At 40.8% G+C, this 22,463-nt stretch overlaps 1 protein-coding gene across 15 annotated transcripts in view; it reads right to left on the bottom strand.

Annotated features, from left to right (window-relative positions):
* The window catches only part of pard3ab (par-3 family cell polarity regulator alpha, b), a 373,665-nt gene that overhangs the window by 224,886 nt on the left and 126,316 nt on the right, over positions 1-22,463 (bottom strand). For all 15 annotated transcript variants that reach the window (XR_014870592.1, XM_085140456.1, XM_085140460.1 and 12 more), the window contains 2 exons: positions 19,679-19,866; positions 18,010-18,153 (listed from right to left, as the gene is read on the bottom strand). Coding sequence is in view for 14 of the 15 variants with exons in the window: in XM_085140456.1 (XP_084996582.1) it covers positions 18,010-18,153; positions 19,679-19,866 (332 nt within the window). In the remaining variant the exon portion in view is untranslated. The remainder of the gene's footprint in view (positions 1-18,009; positions 18,154-19,678; positions 19,867-22,463) is intronic.

Genomic DNA, 22,463 nt, shown 5'->3' with positions numbered 1-22,463 from the left:
CACATAAACACACACACGCAGACAGATAGAGGAGTGAGTGTTATTTGCAGAAACAAGAACAACTTTCTGAAGACGCTAACACAAATCTGCAGAGACCAAATGCAAACATTTTGACGTGGCAGGAATGTTAAATGCGGCGGTGAAGCGTAAATGTTTAAAAATCAGTAACAACCGTAGTTACAGTCATTTGTGGCATCGTACCTGGATCCTTTCATTTCTTTGAAACTCGCATTAAAATTTTAAAATCCCGTTTAAATATGAATGATTGTGTCTCCGGAGTACGGAAAGTTTTTGATCATTAGGTTTGATGTTAAAGCTGCCCTTCATAGCGACAACCTCTGAGAAAGGCTTCACAGGAAGTGCTTTGAACTGGTGCAGCGGTGAGAAGCGCTGATTTGCTTTGTCAAGCTGACTGTTAGCAGTGCCAATTAAGTCAAGTCAAAGTTTAAAAAAAGAATCATACAAAGTGGCGCCTCACATAAAAATCAATCTTTGCAAAATGCTGCATTTTTAAAATGAGTAAAAATAAACAGCAGGTTTAGGAATAATGAAATTGCCTTTATGATGGCCTTTAGCAAAGTATAAATAAAGCTTTATATGCACACAGGCAGGCTAATTAGACATTCTGCTCTTGGCAATTTATTTTTTAGATTTTAAAAACAGAATAAATAGACTATATCAGGCTGCCTGTGTTCAGTTGCAACCGCTGGTCAACATCCATGACCCGTGTTACATACTGGCTACTATGCAGCAAATATGCAGTTTTACACAATAAAATTCAAAAAAGACACTCCTTAAAATCTCAAAAGCGAACGATAAAAATATAAATATATCACAAAATATCGTCAAAATATAGCACCTTTTTATTTTCAGTTTCATTATGATACGAGGTCTTAATCTTTACTTTTAAAAACACTTAAAAATGAATGGTGCTCATTAATTTGTGATTTTTTCCTCCTATTACTTCAGTACTTTTGCATTGGAATTGGATTTCCTCTGTTTTATTTTAAAATGTCATATATACATGCAGTTATATTTCACAGTTCGATGAACATTCATTTTCAAGATAACCAATGCTACATTAAAACACAAGCTCACAAACATTTATCTGTGTTAACTGGTATCTGTGTCCTCTCCAGCAGAACTCCATATGTTCACAAACGGATGAAACACTGAGCTAAAGACTATAAATTAGCCTTAACCTTTAACCTCTAACCTGAAAGCCACCACACACCATCTGTGGCTGACAGACAGATGAAAGTTAAAGGTGGACTTCAAATAAAGCTCCAGACCATCTTTGCAGCATTCGGTCTTCTGTGAGCTCAACACAGCTGCTGTAAGCTTTTAAGCTCTTTTTCCCCTCATGGAAAAATCCTGTAACGTTGGGGATAATGATGTGATAGACTTTAAAACAGAGAACTGGTTTGTTAGCATTAGCACTTTGCCTAAAATAACTCAAGCAGAGCAACTCGTACACAAGCCGAAAGCGCTTCTTTCCTTAAAGACAGACAGTAACAACAACACCACAAAACCACTAATAGTTTTTGGGGCAGTGGCTGTGTGACCCTTTCAGGAAGAAATAAAAACAACAACAACAAAAAATCTACTCAATTTCTTGGTGAGTTAGACAACAAATACAGACAGCTTCAGATTTCCACCAGAACATTTACTGAAAGCACTCAAAAGGTTCATTAGAGGCCACCTGAATGGACTCACACATTTCATCACGTCAAGGGATGTAACGATCAAACATGGCTGCACATGACCTTCGATGTCTTATTCACATTCTGGCAGAGAGGAGGCAGACATCCAGCTAAGAGGATAAAAATAGCAAATAGTAAAAGAACACTAGCTCATCTCAAGTTCAGCTTTACTAGCTTTAAACATTTGATGCAGGATCAAATAAACTCGTGTCCCTGATAAGTTTGATGTTGCGCTTCACACAGTCCAATCCATCCCGACACAGAGACGTATAATGAATGCTGATGCTTGTCTCCGTGCAAGACCACAATGCATCATTAAAAGCAAGCTTTCAATTACAGATCCCTGCACTAATTCAATTAGTCTCCTTTGAAGACACTTTGATAATGGGATCCAGACGGGCGGACGGCATCGTCAATAACTCGAGGATTTATTGAGCCAAGGGGACGTTATTGGAGTTTATATCATCCTGGCAGCCTGTCGAGGTGCTACACAAGGAGAGGAGAACGCTACGTGTTCATGTGAATTGTGCGGTTTTGCATGAAGGGTATATCGAAAAATATATAGAAGATTTCAAAAGATAACGTGCAATGTATTTCACTTTCAAGGACTTTACTTTATCTTTAGTGTATGCATCTTTGTGGTGTCACTTCTCTTAAATCCTGGCACAGAGAAGGATTTGAATATTTTTCTCTCTCTTAAATGAGTCCTTTTCCCGTATTGTGACATGGCTGAACAGTTCCTCCAGTGTAAGGGGAGGAAATGTTCCCTCGTTCTAGTGAGTGGTGCTTGTTAAAAATGGAATAACAATATTTTATTGTGTTGCTGTATTGAATTACAATGAGTGTTAACTTAACTGGCTCTCCTCAACCTTTAAAAGCTTGTTTTGCCTGATCATTTAAACATAATATGAACAAAGACGACCTTAACTTCAATCATTTGAGTTCCTTTGGTCTCAGCCCATTTCAGTTGCTTTGGGACCATTAAACTGGTTTATGGCGTCATGCTATCTGCCCATAGATTAATGTTGCCATTGGGAGGTCACCCAGTGGTTTTTGAAGTCCTGCTTTGAAGCCTCGGTTTAGTGTGTGCATCTTTTTTGTTTTGTTTTTTTACAGCCTGGGTGGAGGGCAAAGTGCATCGATACACTGTATTGGTCTAACATACAGAAAACAGATAGCAGCTCATTCCTGCTGAGCAGCATACAAATAAAATCCTGTATGTTCTACTTTTGGTGGACTTGCTCAGGCTTTTCTCAGATAATTGCATTAAATGTATCCTATAACACCAACACCACAAGCATGGCTGTTTGCCCAGTACAGTGACTCTAATTAGCCGAGCAGAAAGGTAGCCGCATGCGTTAGCATCCACCTGTCAGTTACAGCAACCATGACTTATATAATGCAAACTTTCTATAGCCAGCGATGTTTTTGTATCAAACTGTAACATGTTTATTTTATTTCTGCTCTTGCGAGTCTACATGGACCTTCTTGGTTTTGTAGCCAGCCTCAGCCAGCCTTTTTCCACGTTTTCAGCCCCAGTGGTTACTTTTTGTTTAACAATTGGTAATCGAATTTATTTGCAAATAAATTGTGATATTTGACTCTGTGGCGCCTTCTCCATTTTAATGTCAAAGGGAGGTAAATGAAGAAATGCTTTTCTTGGTTTGGGGGAACTATCCCTGGCCTTAGTCAGGTTTACAGTGTTATCCAACATCATTAGGATGAACTAGACCCCATATAGTAAACCAGGCCCCACATTAAAGTTCAGGGTTCAGTGTTAATAAGATGAAATCGGCTGCATTTCTTTGGTCCCGTCTGTTATCTCTGGGTTCTGTGTCTGCAGCGCCAGGCTGGCATGGATAGTTTCCCCCGGCTCAGGATTATTTCGCAGTGACTCAGTCCCGGCCAGCTTTCCTTTGTTGCCAAACATCCCAATCAGTTTGATTGATCTGCGTAGTTCTCTCACCGGCCCCTGTGAAAGCGTTAACTTTTATTCAATATCAACAACACGTCCATTCACCAGATGTGGGGACATTATCTTCAACCCATCCTTGCACTGCCACAGCTTTACGATGGCAGGACAGTAAGTCCCATCTTAAACTGTTGGGTTTCAGGCGTGGTTGGACTGGTGGCAGCCGTACTACAGATTCCAGCTCAAAACTAGGAGATGCAGAGACCGTTATTCCTCAAGAAAACTCCTTATGCAGAAAAATTCTGTGCCGAAATTACCCCTCATAACATGTTACAGTGCCATGACTCCCAATCCACAGTCACCTTCTTTGAAATCATCTCCCTCCCTCTTAATGCGTCTTTCTAAAGGCCTGTTGATACAGCGCACTTCCAAAACACTCTTGTGAAGGTCGTTTGCACCGTCTCTGATTGTGACCCTTATCAAAGAGGCTACTTTTCCTTCTTTCAATGCAAAAGGGCATCACCGTGCAAATATAATTCTTTCTTTGAATGTAGAGGTCATCCTCATCAACTCTCCATATCTGATGTCTCCCGATGAGGAGGAGTTGGTTTGACGGACTAAATGATTTCTCAAGGCCACTCTGCAGAATAGTCACTCTTTTCATTTCTTCTATATTTGATGGTTTCAGGTAAAATTCTCCTGTGTGTTTTCTTCTGATTTATAAACGTCTCACAGGGCTGGATTGTAAGCCCTTTATTTAGACCGGTAAATAAAACATTAAAAAACTCATCCCCTCCTTGATCTTACTTGATCCTCCAGAAGAGTGTGTAAATGTTTATATTTTCAGCTTTCCTGACGGTAGGATATTTTTCTTCTTTCTCCTGGAAGGAAATCTTCCCATTTTTTTATAATGTATTTTTTTCCCCGTCCTCCCTCTGCTGCGCTCTTGTAACCTCGAGATAGTCATAACATTTTTATAACTTTGCCTCTGCATACGACCACAGTGGATTTCAAATCAAACAATTAAGATGTGATGGAAGTGCAGACTTTTACTTTAACTCAAAGAGTTGAACAAAAGTATTGTGTTAACTCTTTAGGTTAATCCATTACTGCCAGTCCCAAACAGCTCTAGGTCCCCATGGTTCTGGTGAAAAGCCTTTGCAGAACAGTGGAGACTATGGTGACTCTGATTTTCTAGGTAAATGTACAAAATCACATTCCAGAAAAGTTTCGGTGTCTTTGAAGGCCAAAGAAATGCTGACAGTAACAGCACGTCCTTTCCACGTCTCCACACATACAGCACTGTTTCTGCGACACTCTCATGTACCTCATGGAACTACAAGAGGCAGCAGTAATATCGGCGCGTACAAAATGAGACTTCCAGCACTTCCTAAATTACCGCAGAGCCGCTGTAGCAATCCACTTAATTCAACTGCAATTTCTCCGATCCAATTCAATCAAAGTGGCTGGGGTTGGTGGAGGGGTATCAGCGCACCAAAATATGCAATGCAATTTACTCAAACATAATAGACAATGGAGGCCTCATCAGGAATCAAAGCAATTTCAAAACTCACATTTTAGAAGAGATGTCCCCTAAGAGCTCAGTCAGTCTCGTTGGAAGTAAATTTGTAGGTTGTGTTAAAAACGCTCGTATTGTGAGTCTGACTGAAGATGCGGAGGAGGGCAAAGGGGGGTTTCCCTTTTAAGCCAACTTTATTCCTTTCCCAAAGTTATCAGATATAGTCTACAGGAAAAATAAGTGAATACAAAGGTTACAGAGAGGTGTATCAGTATTCCTCCAGAGAGTGAAGGGGGAGATGAAGCGAGTGATGGGACAGAAATGAAAAACTACAGAATAAAAGGAACAGTAGATTGAGGGAGTGACTCAAAGGATGACAGAAGCAGATAGCGAGACAGACAAAAACACATTACACGAGGGACAGAGAGCCACGACAAACCTCGTTCAAAGGATGACAAATGACACTTTGAAAACTCCCAGCTATAAATCTGAGGGGATTCTGAGATCTTCTGACATTTACACTTTCACACTTTTGGCTGTCAAAACAAAAAAGAAGCTTCAAAGTTTGAGGTTCTCCGGATGTGTCAATCATTCAAACGAAGTATTTAGAAATACTAAAGGAGAGTCGCACGAGTGAGCTGGAAATACCACCAGGGGGTTAACTACCTAATGTTTGCTGTGGGGGTTATACCTGCCATTGTCACTCCTGAACACATCCTGAATGGTGACGCGACATCCACTGATATGAGCCACACAGAGTGGAGGTGCGAGAAACCGGAGGAAGAGCGAATGTGTTCGACTTCGATTCGTTAAACCATGTGCATCCCATATGGAGAGTCGAAATATGTGGCAACTGGAACAGATCAAGCCTACACACGTTGCACTTACTTGCATATATAAACTTTGAAGTGCAATTCATTCCATTTAGAGAGCAAATAAAGGGGATGGGGTGCATATGCGTATGTTGCAAAAACGTGCTGCATAAAAGTAACGAGGCACGGTGCCATTGCTGAAGTTTTTGCTGTCGCGCGTGTCAGCTTCTAAAGGTTTTAACTCCGGAAGCTAATCAACATGAATGCTCAAAATAATGAGCAGTGCAAGCATGTTCAGTTGGACAGAAAAAACACAGACTGAGTGTGCTGAGGAGGGCTGTGTAATTCTTTTAAACTGACCTCCCGGGCTGATTAAGCTGCTGATTGATCTTTTAAAAGTCACAAAAGAACTGTCAACTTCAAATATACCATGATTCCTGCATAAACAGTGCATACCAGCTGATTACACTGAAGCTTTCTGAGCAAGCTCTGCACTAACGTTCAAATCTCTGCAAGTAAGTTCAATTTCAGACAAATATCCTGACAGACGAAGGAAGTGGTGAACACGTTTGAAGCAATATTTACTTCCTGGACATTCTAATGGTGTTAGCGCAATGAAACGTCTTTTAAGTTGGTAGTTTTCTGAAATTATTCACCTGGAGACAGAACGCAGCTGGAGTGGCGAGGGTATGGGGAGTGTTTTAGTGCATGAAGAGTAGGTATCATTTATAACAAAATAATCAAATAATGAACCCAAGTACTTCCTGATGTTACAATGTCAACCTTTTAGCTGCCACAGTACCAAAAACCCAAACAGCCATTTCTTTATAGAGCTTACATCAAACTTGAAGAAGTTTTTATTCATTCGTGTGCTTTCAGAGGTCTTAGAGGTCTAATCTTCGTGGTGTATTCGCCATATGCCCTTACAACAGAGGTGAGCAGCATGGGCCGTGGCCAGTCACACAGCTTGTTATGTGATGCACCATTTACCAAGATGACACTCCCGATAGAGCCGCTGCAATAGAGCAAAATAACAGGTAAAGCTGACCAAACTACCCCTCTGAGAGGAAGGGAGCTGTAGATAATAGTGACAAGAAACAACCACACACACACACACACACACACACACACACACACACAGCGGTAGAGATGGCAGATTGAAAGCCATTATTCTGACTGACTCAAACTGTAATGGGTGCAGCTGAGAAGAGCGTGTCTATATAAACAAGTCAAGAGGAAAAACAAAATTTCTCCCTCTGGCTTTTTCCTTCCTGCAGCAATGCGTTCTGTACCTTCAGCAGAACTTCTGCAACTCTCACAGCATCGTTAATGAGTCAAAAACTTTAGCTGAGCTATGACTGAACATAGTGCATCAGTCAAAACAATGAAATTTTAGTATATAAGAGTGTTTATTCTTACTATTATAATTCAGGGAACTGTAATTTAAAATAAGCCCCAATTTTAGAGAAATCCACCTAGGGCTTACAGCATGTCACATATTTGACATTTTTTGGTCTTATCAACTGATGATTTGCATTTATTATAAAGTTTTCTGCAGGTTTTGGACCCTTCTGGACAGAAATCAAAACTAAGCTAATTAACAAATTGAAATTCTCGTGTTTTGCAAATGAGGGCAAAATGAATTAATTTGTAGTGAACTGGCAAATCGCTCTGGAGGCTAAAACCCAGGGATGAAAAAAAGTTTCATCTATATTCACTATTACAGTTTTATTCAGGTGTTTAGAAAAATGCACTTTGAACCTGCTTGCAGGTTTTGCAATCAGCTGTTTTGGATGTGTACCTGTCGTCCTTCATTTCAGAACAATCTGCTCGACTCTTCGGTGGGCAGGTTTCATTTCCAGAGCACAACAGACCTCAATAATCAGCTCCATCCCTCTTTTGTCAGATCTCTGATTCTCCTCTGATAACAGCTGGCACCTGCTGTTGTCATCCTTCTCATCTGTCTTTGATCGTTTTATAGACCGCCGATAAACTCTGTTGCTCACGGAGCCCGTAGAGCGCTGCAGATGTACAAAACTGAGATCCTTATCTTGGATTTCAGTCTCTGCTGTATGTGTTTCTAACCCTTCCTGAACATCAACAGGCAACAGGTGGATTAAGTTTTGAGAAAGAGCTACCATCTGTCCAACCAGCGCAGGTCTTTTAGGTGTAATTACTTCTTGGTAGCAGGTGAGCAACATGGAATTACATGCTCGCGTGTGTGCCTGCAATGTCCTGACAGCAGCTTGCAGCCTAAGATGGAGCTCCCTTTGGGAAAACTGTGTACCCACAAGAGGGGGAGAGCTGTCTTTCATCTCTCCTCCGTCTCTCTGTTCCGGCTCTCTCCCTGCGTCCCTCCCGGCTGGAAAAGATCTGGGCTCCCACAGCTCTCTGTCATATTAAAACCAAAAGATCAAAGGTGATGAGGAGTGGAGGACCAAAGAACAGACAGAAAGAAAAGAGAAATGAGAGGAGTCAAAACAAAGGGACTGATGTGAGGACGGGATATAAAGAGCAAAGAGAAGAGGAGGCTCAATAGAGAGAGATGAGGAGCGGGATCTGTGGGAACGGAAAGATGAAGTAGAATGGAAAGTTTTTTGGAGTTACAATGTGTCGCTCTAAAAAAAGCTGACGCTAATTCTACTCTCCTAAACGTCTTCCTGATTGAAGCAGAGGAAGAAAAAAGAGGAGGGGGGTGGTTAAGCAAAGAATTTGTTCAATCAACAGCAGCGGAAGCACACGTCAAATAAACAACGATGAATATGTGAGATTGGATTTCACATGTGGAGACGTTTGTAAATGAAGGACGGAGACATGCAAGTCAAACACGGGCAGTTATTCCAGGTGGCTTTAAGCGTGATGTCCTTGTCCTTCAGTCATGTGTGAAAGAAACTGTTACTGTAACCTTCTATTACAACGGCAACATCACTCCTCCTCAGAGGCCTTCAGAAATACAGGAAAAAGAATAAAATGAAGCCATCTTACTGTGTATGAATATAATTAATAAAAACAACTCCTCCCACGGAACATGGAACAACTACTACACAAAATTAACAACCACACTGCTTAAACAAGCTAGCAATAGCTGGTCACAACCAGCAGATCGTCATTTCAAGGTCACTTTGGTCATGTTTGGCTAAGTACATAAACATCTGAGTCTTCATTCTCACAGTTCAAGTCTGTTTAAAGTTGAAACATGAGCTGCAGAAAGGCCAGCTTTGGCTCTATGGGAAAAATGCAGAATTAAAAGAAATTTCTGTAAGCACATGTGAGCTGGCAATGGGACTGACGGGCCGGTGCAACGCTGGCTTGAATAGCATTATTCTGCTTTTAACCTCATGATCGTTGAGATGGACGATAAATAACTGCCAGTATGTTAACACTGCAAGCTCCTGGAGATATTCCATATACTTCCTGGATCGTATTTCAACTTCTCACAGTGTAAGAAGAGCCTCCTGTTAGACATAGCCAGTCTTGTCACAATACCAGATTACTAGATATAAATGAATTTAATCTTTTGTTCACAAGTATGTGAAAGAAAGAGGAGGAGGGATGACAATTAGGTAGATATGTCCTTAGATAGTAAACATGACATATTACTCTGTCATTAGTTACAATTGCATAACTGGCAATATGTCAGTTACTTGACACATGCCTCTTTGTTCTTATCTTCATCTCTTAAAAAACAAACCTTTTCCTCTGTGTGCATTTTGTTTTATATTTGTATTATTTGACTGTAAGATTCCCCCCAGATATTCACCCAGACCTGGTGACTGTGTGAAAAAGGCAAATAAAAGATTTCATCTTCATCTTATCTAGCAAAAATTAAGCCAGAATGAAGGTGCAGTGTGTGAAAAACAAAGTACACTCAATGATTTACAACTTGTAGAAGTCCATTTAGCAGTAATAGCTTAAAGTAAGCATTTTCTGTGCTCTTTTCATATTATTAGATGAATTTTGGCTCTTCCCACAACCTTGCTTTAGTTTATTGAGATTTGTCTGCACAGCTCTGTTATGGTCCTGCCTCAACATTTCAATCAGGTTGAGGTCTGGATTTTGACAGGGCCATTCACTTGATTCTGTCTTTATTCTTTTTCCCACCAGTCATTCCTGCTGTAGATCTGCTGGTGTGCTCGGGATCCTTGTCCTGTTGCATGACACACTCTGTCAGACAGATTGAGTCTTTGGCATACAGAAGTGGTCACGGTCAACTCAATGACTGCAAGCCTCCCAAGTCCTCTGGCTGCAAAGCAAGCCAAAATCATTGCCCCTCCACCATTTAGCCTGACAGTTTAATGTGTGGCCGTTTGTGCTGACGTTTTCTATGCTAACTGAGGCCTGTAGAGTCTGAGATATAGTTCTTGGTTTTTTTCAGGTTCTCTGACCTTGGGGTGAATTTGGTGGGGCATGCACTCCTGGGCAGCTGTCTCAAATGGTTTGCTCTTGCGAATAATCTCTCACACTTTAGAATGACGCACTTCAAATAGTTCTGAAATGTTCTTACAACCCTTCCCAGATTGATGGACAGCAACAATTGCTTCTTTAGGATCATTGCTGGTGTCACTGCGTTAACACTTGAAGGCTCCAGTCCAGCAAACTGTCAAGAGTCCTGCTTTTTTTAGGTCCCCTCACACTTGCTGATAATGAATTAATTAAACAGATCTGATTAGCGGCACCTGGCTGCTACTTACCACCTTAATTCCTATGGAAGCAGGAAGGGTAAACTCAGCTTTTTTCCACTGATTCTGCATTTTTGGCTTAATTATTGTTAAATAATTAACAACATGGTGTAATAATTCACCCGAGGTTGTATTTACATCATCTTTAAGACCTGCAGAGGACCAGATTATTATTTCCATTATGTCCTAATACATAAAATGTTACAGCTGAAAGAGGGTGCACTTTCTTTTTCACATAACTGTATACGTATACTATTCCTAGTACTCTTTACAAGTGTTCATGAAGCCATTTAGTCCTAGAAAAGCATAATTTTATCTGTGCTGTGGAGATTTCTTTTTCTAAATTAGCACTACTATAAGTAAAAAGAAAAAATGTATAAATAGCAGTATGCTGTAGTAGGTGTATGTCATGTCTGACGAGTGGACATCAAAGCTAATGAGCACAAATGTTAAGATGAGACAAAGAAAAGAAAACTGATTGAATGAAAAGAAGACTGTAATTACCTACAGTGTGCATGGAGCTGAAAGAGTGGCACCAAAAAAAAAAGACATGAGGGTTATGATGTATGAGACAGAATAACAAAGTTCAAATTAAAATAATAACATTGGAAGAGTGAGAAGAAAAAAAGATTAGAGGCTCATTATAACAAGGTGACAGCAGATTAACACAGTTCACACATCTGCAAACACACACCTACAGCATTTATCGATACACTCATTTACACCACACCAACATATTGTACAAAAACAGAAGGAAACACCTTCAATCTAAGCTCCACAGCAGCACCTACTGGTCGCTTGCACAGAATCTGTTTGCACTGATCGTACTGCTTTCACCCATCACTTTCATCTGTCTTATTAACGCACAGACACACACACACACACTCTATAGTATGCACCCACAAATCTCCTGAACCATCACACAGAAAATGATATGTACACCAGACAGCTGCACAAATGGAAAAAAAAACAACAAAATAAAAGAAGATCATATACACAGAGACACAGACATGCCACAAAACTTGAACATGCAGGTTTCAGTGCACATACGTACACAGTCTCACACAGTCTGAGGTGATTTATGACTGTGCGGCTCAGGTTTGCATGATTTATCCTGCTAAAGTTGCATTGTGCACCTGAGGGACTCAACCCTCCACTACACACAATGCATGGAGGCTTGTTAACAGCAAAGCAGCAGAGGAATGTGCGTTTGTGTGTGTGCTTACACATTTTTGTTTTTGTGCACACTTCCGAGTGTAATTTGCTTTTATTGTGTAGGTGTGCACACGGCCTTGATCACTCTGGCTAAGGAATGCCTTGAATCCATAACAGCAGTATAAGGTACTTCTGTGTTTTAATGAAATCTTCGTGTACGTTTATCATGTGGACGGATCATAACATTGTGCTAGTATCTGCAAGCTTGCAATGTAACATGTTACTCGTGTGTAGCAAAGCTCACAGTGCAGATATGCAAAGGCACTGACATTCCTGCACAGGTCTGTAGGTGTGTGAGCAGATCCACCGTCAGAATGTCTGTAACAACAACATCCCCAGTGAGCCGTGTGAAGCCTCCATCCCACCATGAAAGATAACCTGGTCCCCCAGCAGTCTAATGGCTGAGGACACGCAGCAGCAAAACAAGCTTCTGTGATCGCTGCATCACATGCTGTGATACACTGAGCTGCTTTATGCTACCAAGGATTTTTTTTATTCTTTTAATATTACATTTTGAGAAAAAAATATCTCAGATTTTATAAAGGCTACAGCCAGTTTAATGAGGTCTGTACTGTTTCTGAGGCCATGGCGGCTGCAGCTTTGTCAGTAGATAATCTGTAGCGAGCATCCCTGGAGCTGCTGATAGAAAAATCAAAAGCATTTCCTTCAAAAATCATTTGACTTTATTTTATAGTTGTCTGGAAAGACGTCTTGCTATCAAATGGTAATTGTTTTAAACTAGCCCACAGTCCACCACTCACCTAAAAGTATGAAACAATCCTAATAAGAATACGAAGTAAGCAGATTACTCCTAATCGTGGCGTAAATATGCAGATACAACAACAATTAACTATAAAATAAATAAGTAAATAGAATTAAAATTGTTTACGATTGTTTACTTCAACTAATAGAAAAAAACAACAAAAAAAACAACATTATGCCTGAGTTTAAGGATATGTATGAGTGTTAGAAATGAGTTGAGAAGAGAAAGTACATTTCCTGCATTAACACTATGGAAGCTCCAGCTCTGGGCATCAGGAATGTCAAGGGAAGCACTCCAGGCATATTACACATGCACAGAAAGAAACTCACTGTGGTCCTGTGAGTTGTTCATCCCAGTTCTCAGTTATTGAATTTTTAGGTAGAAATAAAAGGAGCCTTTATTTGAATCATAAAATTGTGAGTTGGAGTTCTTTATTTTTTTATTTTTTTATCCACCAATCTGATCTTTTTTTAAATCAATTTATTACAATTTATTAATTTGCTGACATTTAATGGACAAATAAACGCAGACAAATATACAGTTTTGTATCTAAACTACATACAAGTGCAAGTCACATAAACACAGATGCCAGATATTAAAAAGAAACACACCCAGTGCACCAAACAGAAGCAGGCATGCACTGACCTGCAAGTCCTCAGAGACCGCCGTCTAAGACTGACCCTGACATGTTACAGTGAGAGTGTGTGTGCGTGCGTGTGTGTGAGTGTGAGTGTGTTGTCAGGGTTCAGCTCACTAACACTGCAGGTGGTTCAGTGGCTTTTGGTATTTCCTCTTAATTGGTTGATTTGCAACCCACTTGAAAACTGTTTGGATTTTTGACACACACACACGCACACACACACACAGATGCAAAGATCCATAAATGCCCTCACGACTCATGAATATACACACAAACGCAGACGGCAGCACAGTGCAGGCCTCTTTTCTCTGCATAGCCTCAGCACCTCCACCCGGCTCTCATTAATACACACTCGAATGACAGCTCGCTGTTGCCATGGCGACCCCCTACCTGTTGCCAAAGGAGGCTGGTAGTTTAGGGGGCTTGTGAACGCTGCTCAAAACTATTGCAGCTCAATTTTTTTATTTTAGCTGTGTGTCAGGAAGCTGCCAGTGCTGCTCCAGGCACGCACAATTAACCACTTTGGAGCAGAGAATAGTTTCATTCATTTCAATGCAATTCAATCTGGCTCACTTCAGTGCAAAGCTATGCCCTGTTCTGTGCGTTTTGTTATGAGAGAGGCTGAATTCTCCTCAGGAGTAAAATAGGCCTACTCCAATATATGATGCTCTATTCTAATTCTTCTCTTCATTTTCGTACTCGTCTGTTCGACGTTATTCATTCCGGGAAGATAAGATGAAACTAACTTGAGGAAATTGCTTTGCTTAATTCATCATTCCGAGCTGCTCTATTCTAATTAAATCACTGCATATTCTATTCTTGCTCTGCTATTCTTCTTCGCCACACCATTCTATTTTATATTGTTAACAAAGGTTTTATACACTGCTGGAAAATGGCTTTCTGGGCTAATTGTGCCGTGGAGGGATTCTTCTTGCTTCTCAAGAGGAAGTTTAGGAACTATACAGAAACTGTACATCCATTAAAAATACATGAAATATTCCAAATCAGCACTATTAAGAGAAGATGCTTAAAAATCACACCCTTGCTGCAGCTTCTCCCACAGGTTTTTATGCACCACGATAACTTCAAACTCTACAATTTTTTTCTTTTGGTCTACATTCTGCTAATGTGTGGTGTTATTTTTAAATGACCCATGGCTTACATGCCTGTGCAGCCATGTTGGCCAGGGATTGCTGGGGTTAGGGTAGGATGTAGGGTTTTAGCGTCTTTATGTGTAAAGTTTGCATGTTCTTGTGTATGCGTGGGTTCCCTTCAGGTAGACCAGCTTCCTTCTAAAGCCCAAAGACACGCAGTTAGTGGGGTTAGGTTAACTGGTGATTCTAAATGCCCATAGGTGTCAAGCTGAGTGTGAGTGATTGTCTGTCAGACTGGCAACCTGCCCAGGATGTTTCCTGCTGCTCGCACTATACATACACATGCGCACACAGACGTATGGACCTAAATGTTGTATGTTTAAGTGGTAGTTAAATGTTGACCTTTTATAATATCAAAGGTCAAGCATATCCATGTTACACCTATATAGGTGATTTGTCTTGCTTCAGCACTGTGTGGGTGTGTACAAATGAATTAAAGCTGAAATCTCGGTCACTCACTTATTTAGTTGCATTCTTTAGGGAGGGGATTTTTTTACCTTGATCATTGTGATTTTCACATGGAGTCTAGTGAGATGGCTTTCTTTCAGCCTGAGCAAAGGTCAATCAAAAGTCTGTTACACTGTGTACGAAGACGGTGCTGAACGTGACAACTGATAATTAAATGGCTCCGTTTTGCTATAGTCAAAGTGGAAGTAGATGCTCATATTAAATGTTTTTAAAGTTTAAAATAATGATGGCATATGCACAAATAATCTCAGGATTCAGACTGCTCTCTTTTTGCACTCCTGGTTTTGGTTGATTTCAACAAGACTGGATTTTCCCTTTATCGGTTACTAGATGAGCTGCACCCCAAGCACAGCACGTGTTCTGTCGACTTTTTATCCAACACTTCCTGCTTTGACCTAGCTACTCTGCAGGTTTTCAAAGTTAATCAAAAATGCCTTTACTGTGGTAAAGCTAAATGCACTTAGCAACAAGGAATCCACATAAAAAAAAAATCTTTTTTGAACCCAACAGGAGGTAAAGGCACACGCTCACTTCACAGAGGGCTTTCATCAACAAAGCTCATTATGAAGCTAGTTTTTCGGTTATGCTAATGCTAACACTGTTCCACCTTAAAAGCATTTTTTTTTTTACATAGTAGATAAATCCAGCGGCACGCTTCAACTTTAGTATAAGATAAATGGGTAATTTTCCAACTTTGACTCAAACAATTAAAAAAAAAAAAAATACAACTACAAAGCTAAAAATGAACATTTGTTTTTACCTAAACAGGCAGCAGACTTTGTGCTATTTCATAATTCAGACATGATGTCTAAAGACAAAACTTCTCAGAGGGCCGGGTCTGGTTTAGAGGGTTGCATTTCTATATAAAACAAAAAATGTCTCCTTTTCATTTAAATTCAGACTAACAAAATGAAATATAGTGATGGACAGTGCTTCGGTCAATGCAACAATAGAATAAGACAAACGAGAGCATTTTAAACTTAATAAAGCAGCAGTCACGGTCTATAATCAAGTGTATACCAGCAGACTTTAGCTTCAAACACAAGCCACCCTACCCCCCTGGTCTGGTATATCTCATATTCTTTCATTTGATTACAGTAAAAGTCCGGAACAAAATCAAGGCTTTTCTCATCATGCACTAAAGTTGCACCATCCTTCCTGGAACAAAGTAAGCTAACTGCAGCTTAAATCAATGTGATACAACCCTGCACACAGAAGGTTCCCGTGCAGAGTCGGCCAACACAAGCAACTCGTGAGGTCTCAAGACTGCGTTTGTAACACTGCAAAAACCAGTCCAACTTTACATATGATGTAATGGAACAGATTCAAACCGTTTCATTGGTTTTTTTTCTGCTCGGCCACACACACACACTCACACTCCACCTGAGCTCTTGCAGAGCTAGCACAAAAAAAGCTGTCTCTCTCCATCACAAGGAGAGAGACACACACTCACACACTCACAGGCCACACAGAATATTGTAGTTGGTCCTGTCATTGTGGGAGCTGTCAGGATGAACATATGGTTGGGGAACATGTGCTCGAGTGTGCATGTGTGTGACTTTAGGAGGGCAGATGGCTTTCAGCAGGTCATTAATACCAACTACACATCCTGCACTTATTCCATCACTTGATCCCCTTCAAACTAAAACCTGTTGTAAGGCGGAAGGAGGAAAACGGCGCAGCCCCAAACTAATAAATGGTGACAACTTGTTGTACATTTAACCCATCAACCAGTTTACAAAAGACCTTATATAACAACAAAGGAAGCAACCACTTTAAGCTAAATGGCACTTTGCAGAGAATCGAAGTGCTTAAGACAATGAATCAACATTAATCCATAAACAGTTTCAAACTGCTTTTAAAGCTTCTGAGAAACAGGTTAAATTGTTCTGGCTATTACAGAACGAGAACCAGGAAATTATGACATATCACAGATTATTTCTTAATGAGGTTCAACCAGAGCACAGCGTAGGCAACGTTTAGCTAATTGTAAAGAACATATGCATGAAAACGAAAAACAAACTAACAAATAAATAGTTTGAATTTGTTACTTTTTTGTTGGGTGACAAAAAAAACGCTGATGATGTTGGATTTCTTCATGAGCATGAAGAAACGGCCTGAATGTTTATAAAATTCAACATTTTCAACTGGCCATGTGGTTAGCGTTAAGAGCTGACAAACCAAGAGACACAGAATCTAAATCCATTAAACGTGAAGCATTCAAACCCAAGATCAGCTCATCTCCACAACCACACTTTGATGCTAGCCTTTATGATATGTTCAGTTGACACTATGGGCATTAAAGTGAAACATTTTAATGAACGCTCAGTTTTCACAACGATTGTGGATCAAAGACGAATCGACTGCTTTGTTTTCTTCCGTTTCATCTTCTGCATTACACAAGAGATCATCATTATTTCAACACAGGACTCGACTTTAAACCCAAGTCATCGAAGCTAAACAGTTCTACTAGTGCAAAGCTGAAAGGCCAACCAACAGAAAAACATCCTGAAGCTATGAAACTGAAAACTGTTCATTTCCAAACCAAATACAATCCAAAGGATACATGCAGATCATACAGAGTCATCAGTATTTATTGTGATATTCCGAAAAACTCCATGTTATACTTCATGGCATACATGACCCGAGTGGGAAAATATCCCCCAACTCTGAAATGTTCTCGGGATCCAGTTAAACAAAACCATATGTACTACGGGTGCTTATGTTATTTACTATATCAACATTATGTTATTTCCCCATCCTCAGCTGCTCACTCATTGTGGATTTATGGTAGGAATTCTTCACTTTTTAACCTTTCTGCAGAGATCCAAGGGGAGTCATAGAACTGGGCTCGGGCTCTGGAGTGGATCTAGGCCACTCAGACAGGCTTTCAAAGAGCCTGGGCCTGATGGGTAGTCTCAGGGTAGAACTGGCAGTAAATCTCTTAACCTGGAGAGTTGAACTTATCAGGTGTGCGTGTCATGTAAAGCCATAAATGTCTAACAGATGCAGTGCTTTCTTCCGGAACAGTTGATTAATCCTCATGTCTTCACTTTCCACACACACTTTGGGAACAATACACAGACAGAATGCACTGCTTTGAAGGAAAGCCCTGGTAGTACACATGCAGAAATAAACTCCTACCTGTTCCTGTCTCTCCAGCCAGCGGTCCACCATGGGATGATTGGCGCTGAGCGATGACCGTGCTGTCTCTCTCTGGAATTCTCTCTGATTGGCCCAGGTCCCAGCATCTCGTGGCAGACTGCGGTATGTGTCCATCCCTTTACCCTACAAGAAAAAAAAAAAGCTATAGTTTTTGTTTTTACTTTTAATACTGTTACTACATTTCTCAGACTTTTTGTTAAGTAAATGTTTCTTTTCTTACTGAAAAATGCACATCTAGCATTAAAACCTTAACAATAAAGGCTAATCAACCTGCGCTGAATTTGCTCACAACTCTTTTTAAAAGACAGACGGACCACTTTATAGTTGTGAGCTGGTGTGTGTACACCGGAGTATATTCTCGAGCATCTCACACTTCTGATAAGCAGTTGTCTGCTTGGTTTATTCAGCTGTGTAAAAACTATAACTTTCATCTCAGCCAAACCGATTTACTTAGGAACAAATAAAATACTAAAAAAAAGCCAAACAATAACCTTTTGAAGTTATCTAAGTGACTTATATATATTTAACCTGAGTAGCAAAAGATGGCAGTGGGTTTGAAAACGATTTGCCCGGAGTCCGGTGTTCTCACGGGCTATAGTGATCCTTGCCCCCAGCTAGCTATCGAGCTAGTGGCTAACAGATGTCTCCGAAAACGTTGGACCGCTTTTGAAAATATGTGGCGTCTTGATAAACTGAGCAGATATTTGAGGTTTACACAGCTACATTCTTGCTGAAAAATATGTTAAACGTTTATTTTGTGACCCAGAAAGAATAATAAGAGTAATATTAAAACTAACTAGCTGCCACCATTGTTGGAAACTGAGCTGGGCTGCGCTATGAATTCTGGGACACAGCTTCTTCTTCTTCGGGGTTTAACGGCAGCTGGCATCCTTGTACGTGCAGTGCTGCCATCTTCTGTTTCAGTCCGTTATTACACTCTTAAATCCTACTACTTATTCCTGCGGCTTTTGGGATCTTACAAAGTTTCAAACGACGTGTCGACTATTAAATCAGTCTTCGACGATTTTGATAGTCGTCGTAATCGTAACTAGTCGACTAATCGTGGCAATCCTAGTCTTCACACTGACAAACACAAGTCGGTGGGTGTCTGGTGGGCTCTGAGCAAAACATTAAACAGTTACTTTTACAAAAAGAAAAGGAGAGACAGAAGATGTTGGAAGTAAAGTGAGTCTATCTGTGGCTCAGCAGAGCTACAAAAGCAAGAAAATCACAGATGTCCAAATAGCAGAGTTGTGGCTTCTGTGGTTAAATACAAGCAAGCTAGATACAACGAGCATCTCTTAGTCGATGATGTTTATTCAGACTTATTGGGAGGTGCATCTTAAACAACAGTGTGGAGGTATGTGGCTTTAGGCACAAACCGAGCAGAAGGGTGCAAATGTTCAATGTGATCAGTTTCAGCTTGGGAAAGTACAAAAAGCCATAAAGCAGCTTTTAAGGAGTTCTATGGTGCCGAAAACAAGATGTTGATATATAACAGATGCAAAGAAACCTTTAGTGCATTTGTACTAAAAAGACAATGGCATCCCTCATGCAGTTTTGTGTGTGCAATTTCCTTCATTACCGTCAAATTATTCAAAATTAGCTAGCGCAAAGCCATGTCTGGTTTTCACATCCAAGCACCAACCTTCCTTTCCAGGCTATTTGTGCCAGACGAGTGCCGAGCTTTCAGGAAGCCAGCGGTGGTCGACCAGCGGGTTGGGTTCTTCCTTGATGGCGTCTCATCTGGTTGGACCCGTGACTCACCGCCGCTGAACGGCCCATTGATGGTCATCAGAGCAGGGTCACTGCTGCGCCGGACGTGGAGGGGCATATCTGAGGAACAGGTCATACACCCGGGCGTCAAAGCATTGTTGTACCTTTTTGTTTTTTACTTTTCAATGGAAAAGTTCCACTTTCATACTTATGTATGTGAAAAACAAACAACAAAAGAAAACCTTGGCTCTAGCTGTTAAAGACTATCGGCAAAGGCTGAGGAAGAAGACAGTTTGGAGATGATTGATGTAAATTTGCTGGAACAAATTTTACGTCTCAAACAATGTGGGCTAATAAAAGAAACAGATTCCATTATCATCCCATTGTAAATTAATGTGATTTATCGCCACAAGTCTAATCAGGCAGCCCTGCTTTACTGTCAGTGCATCTCACCCATAACGCAGAGCAGCAGGCTCTGTGTGGGAACAACAATACGAGGAAGAGCCTATTGAGACACCCCAGCGTTAGTGGATGCCTTCCATTAAAACTCTTCACTCTGAAAAGTTCCAGTGTGTGGGTGGTGGGCCAAGGTCCAAATAACAACCTCCAACAGGGGCAGCGCGCACGAAAACACCGCAGCCCGCGCTTGTACACAAGGCACGACGTTATGACAATAAAAATAACCTCTGGAAATTTCCACGAGCTCATTTGATTAGCTGAAAGGGAAGCCATCAGACCACACAGGAGACACGGATTATAAAAGATTAGAAGTGTTTAAAAAGCCCGAGCGCCGTCTCGGGATGACCACGCCAAGTGTCATGTTCCCATGTTCTCTTCCAAAACATATTGCTGTTTACAAGCTTTCAGATGTTTGGAGATGGTGGTGTGTGCTCATACAGGAAATGCTGTGATCTTCCCAAAGGGTGTGTATCTGAGTCAACAGCTTGTTTGTGTGTGTGTGTGTGTGTGTATTGTGAGACTAGATTGACTGTGTTTGTCTGTGTGTGTGTTAGTGTGCCTGTTTATTTGTGTTTCCTGGTGAGTTTGCGCATGAGATCATCTAATACTTTTGTTTAGAGTAGGATGCGTTCACATTAAGTGGATCTTTGTGTGTGTGTTCAACTTGTGTAAAGAATACACATTAATGATGAGTTTAAATTTCGGATGTGCACAAATCAGTGACCAATGTTGTTTATGTTTGGAAGTACTAGAGCCCACAGCTACAGTGGTTGATGAGAGTGTGTAAATGTGTACACTCATGTACTTGGCTCGGTGGTTCTTCTGGGTCATCCAGAGCGTGGGATATGAATCGCTCTGAGCTGTGGGAGGCAGTGGCTCTCTGGGGGATGGAGTTCAGGAGGGGACAGAGTGCGGGCTGCCTGACAGGTCTCAACAACACCTACAGCTGAAACTGCAACTCCCAGGAGGGCATTAGGATGCAGGGGTGCTTCCCTCGAACCGAATCACGGTCAAGACTAATGTGTCCCAAACCCACATCTACTGAATTTGCATCGGCGCTGTGGAAAATGCTTGGCGGTTTCACGCAGTCAATGCTTTAAACAAAGACAGGTCGCTACCCTTCTTTGTCATCGCTCATCATAAATGCCATTGTGATCTCGCGGCACAGCTGCAGTCATTAACCTTTTGTTCATCTTGTCAGACGCAGTGATCAGAAAACAATTATTCTAACTACAGCACAACAGCTTGGTTAATGAGTGCCGGTTAAGATACCGTTCACCAGCTCAAATTTCACGCTACTTCAGACATCTCATAAGTGAGAAAAAAAGAAGTGCATAATGACAGCACCTATGTCATGAACGCAGCTGCAATAAAACACAGAATAAATTACACCAGAGTCTGCATAACTCTTTGAGTACAAGACCTAATCAAATTAAATGAGGAGGTATGCAATGTCATTTAGAAGTAATTGCAATATTTAAGGGATGCAGGGCAGTTCGGCAATAACATTCCCGATATAAAAACATAGGATTTGGAAACTCTAAGGCTACGTTCACACTGCAGGCGAAAGCGCATCAAATTAGATTTTTTTGACCCTATGCGACCCATATCCGATCATGCTATGACAGTGTGAACGGCACAAATCCGATATTTTCAAATCCGATCTGGGTCACTTTCGTATGTGGTACTGAATCTGATACATATCTGATGTTTCAGAAAGCGACTGCTGTTTGAACGGTCATGTCGCATTAAATCCGTCTTTTACATCACTGACACAAGACATACGCCGATTATCAGCGCCAGAGAAGACACGAACGCTTCCTGGCCATCCGGTAAAACTGCTGGGAAGACAACGTGAACATTTTATTTGTACTGTATAATCTGCAGATTCTGACAGAAATCTGCAACTATCCTTTGAAGCACCGCTCCTCTAAAACAGCAATAAGGATCATTATTAGGTTATTTACATTATTATGTAAATGTTATTTACATTATTATGTAAATGTTATTTACATTATTATGTAAATAACAAAATAACTTAAAGCAAAAATTGGGAAACGTGAAGTCCGAAGTCTTTATATTAAGGGCCATCAGTCAAACAACACTGTTTGCTCTGGGTCTAAACAGAGCGCGTTGTGTGTGACGTCTTCTTTTGCGCATGCAGGCCGCTTTGAGCGTTCACACTAGAGCGCGTTTGCTGTCGCATTTTATTTGTAGTGTGAACGATCAGACAAAAAAAATCGGATTTGATCAAAAAA

Source organism: Neolamprologus multifasciatus, chromosome 18, assembly GCF_963576455.1.
Source record: "Neolamprologus multifasciatus chromosome 18, fNeoMul1.2, whole genome shotgun sequence".
Classification (NCBI taxonomy): domain Eukaryota; kingdom Metazoa; phylum Chordata; class Actinopteri; order Cichliformes; family Cichlidae; genus Neolamprologus; species Neolamprologus multifasciatus.
This window is presented reverse-complemented; position numbering and strand designations above follow the sequence as displayed.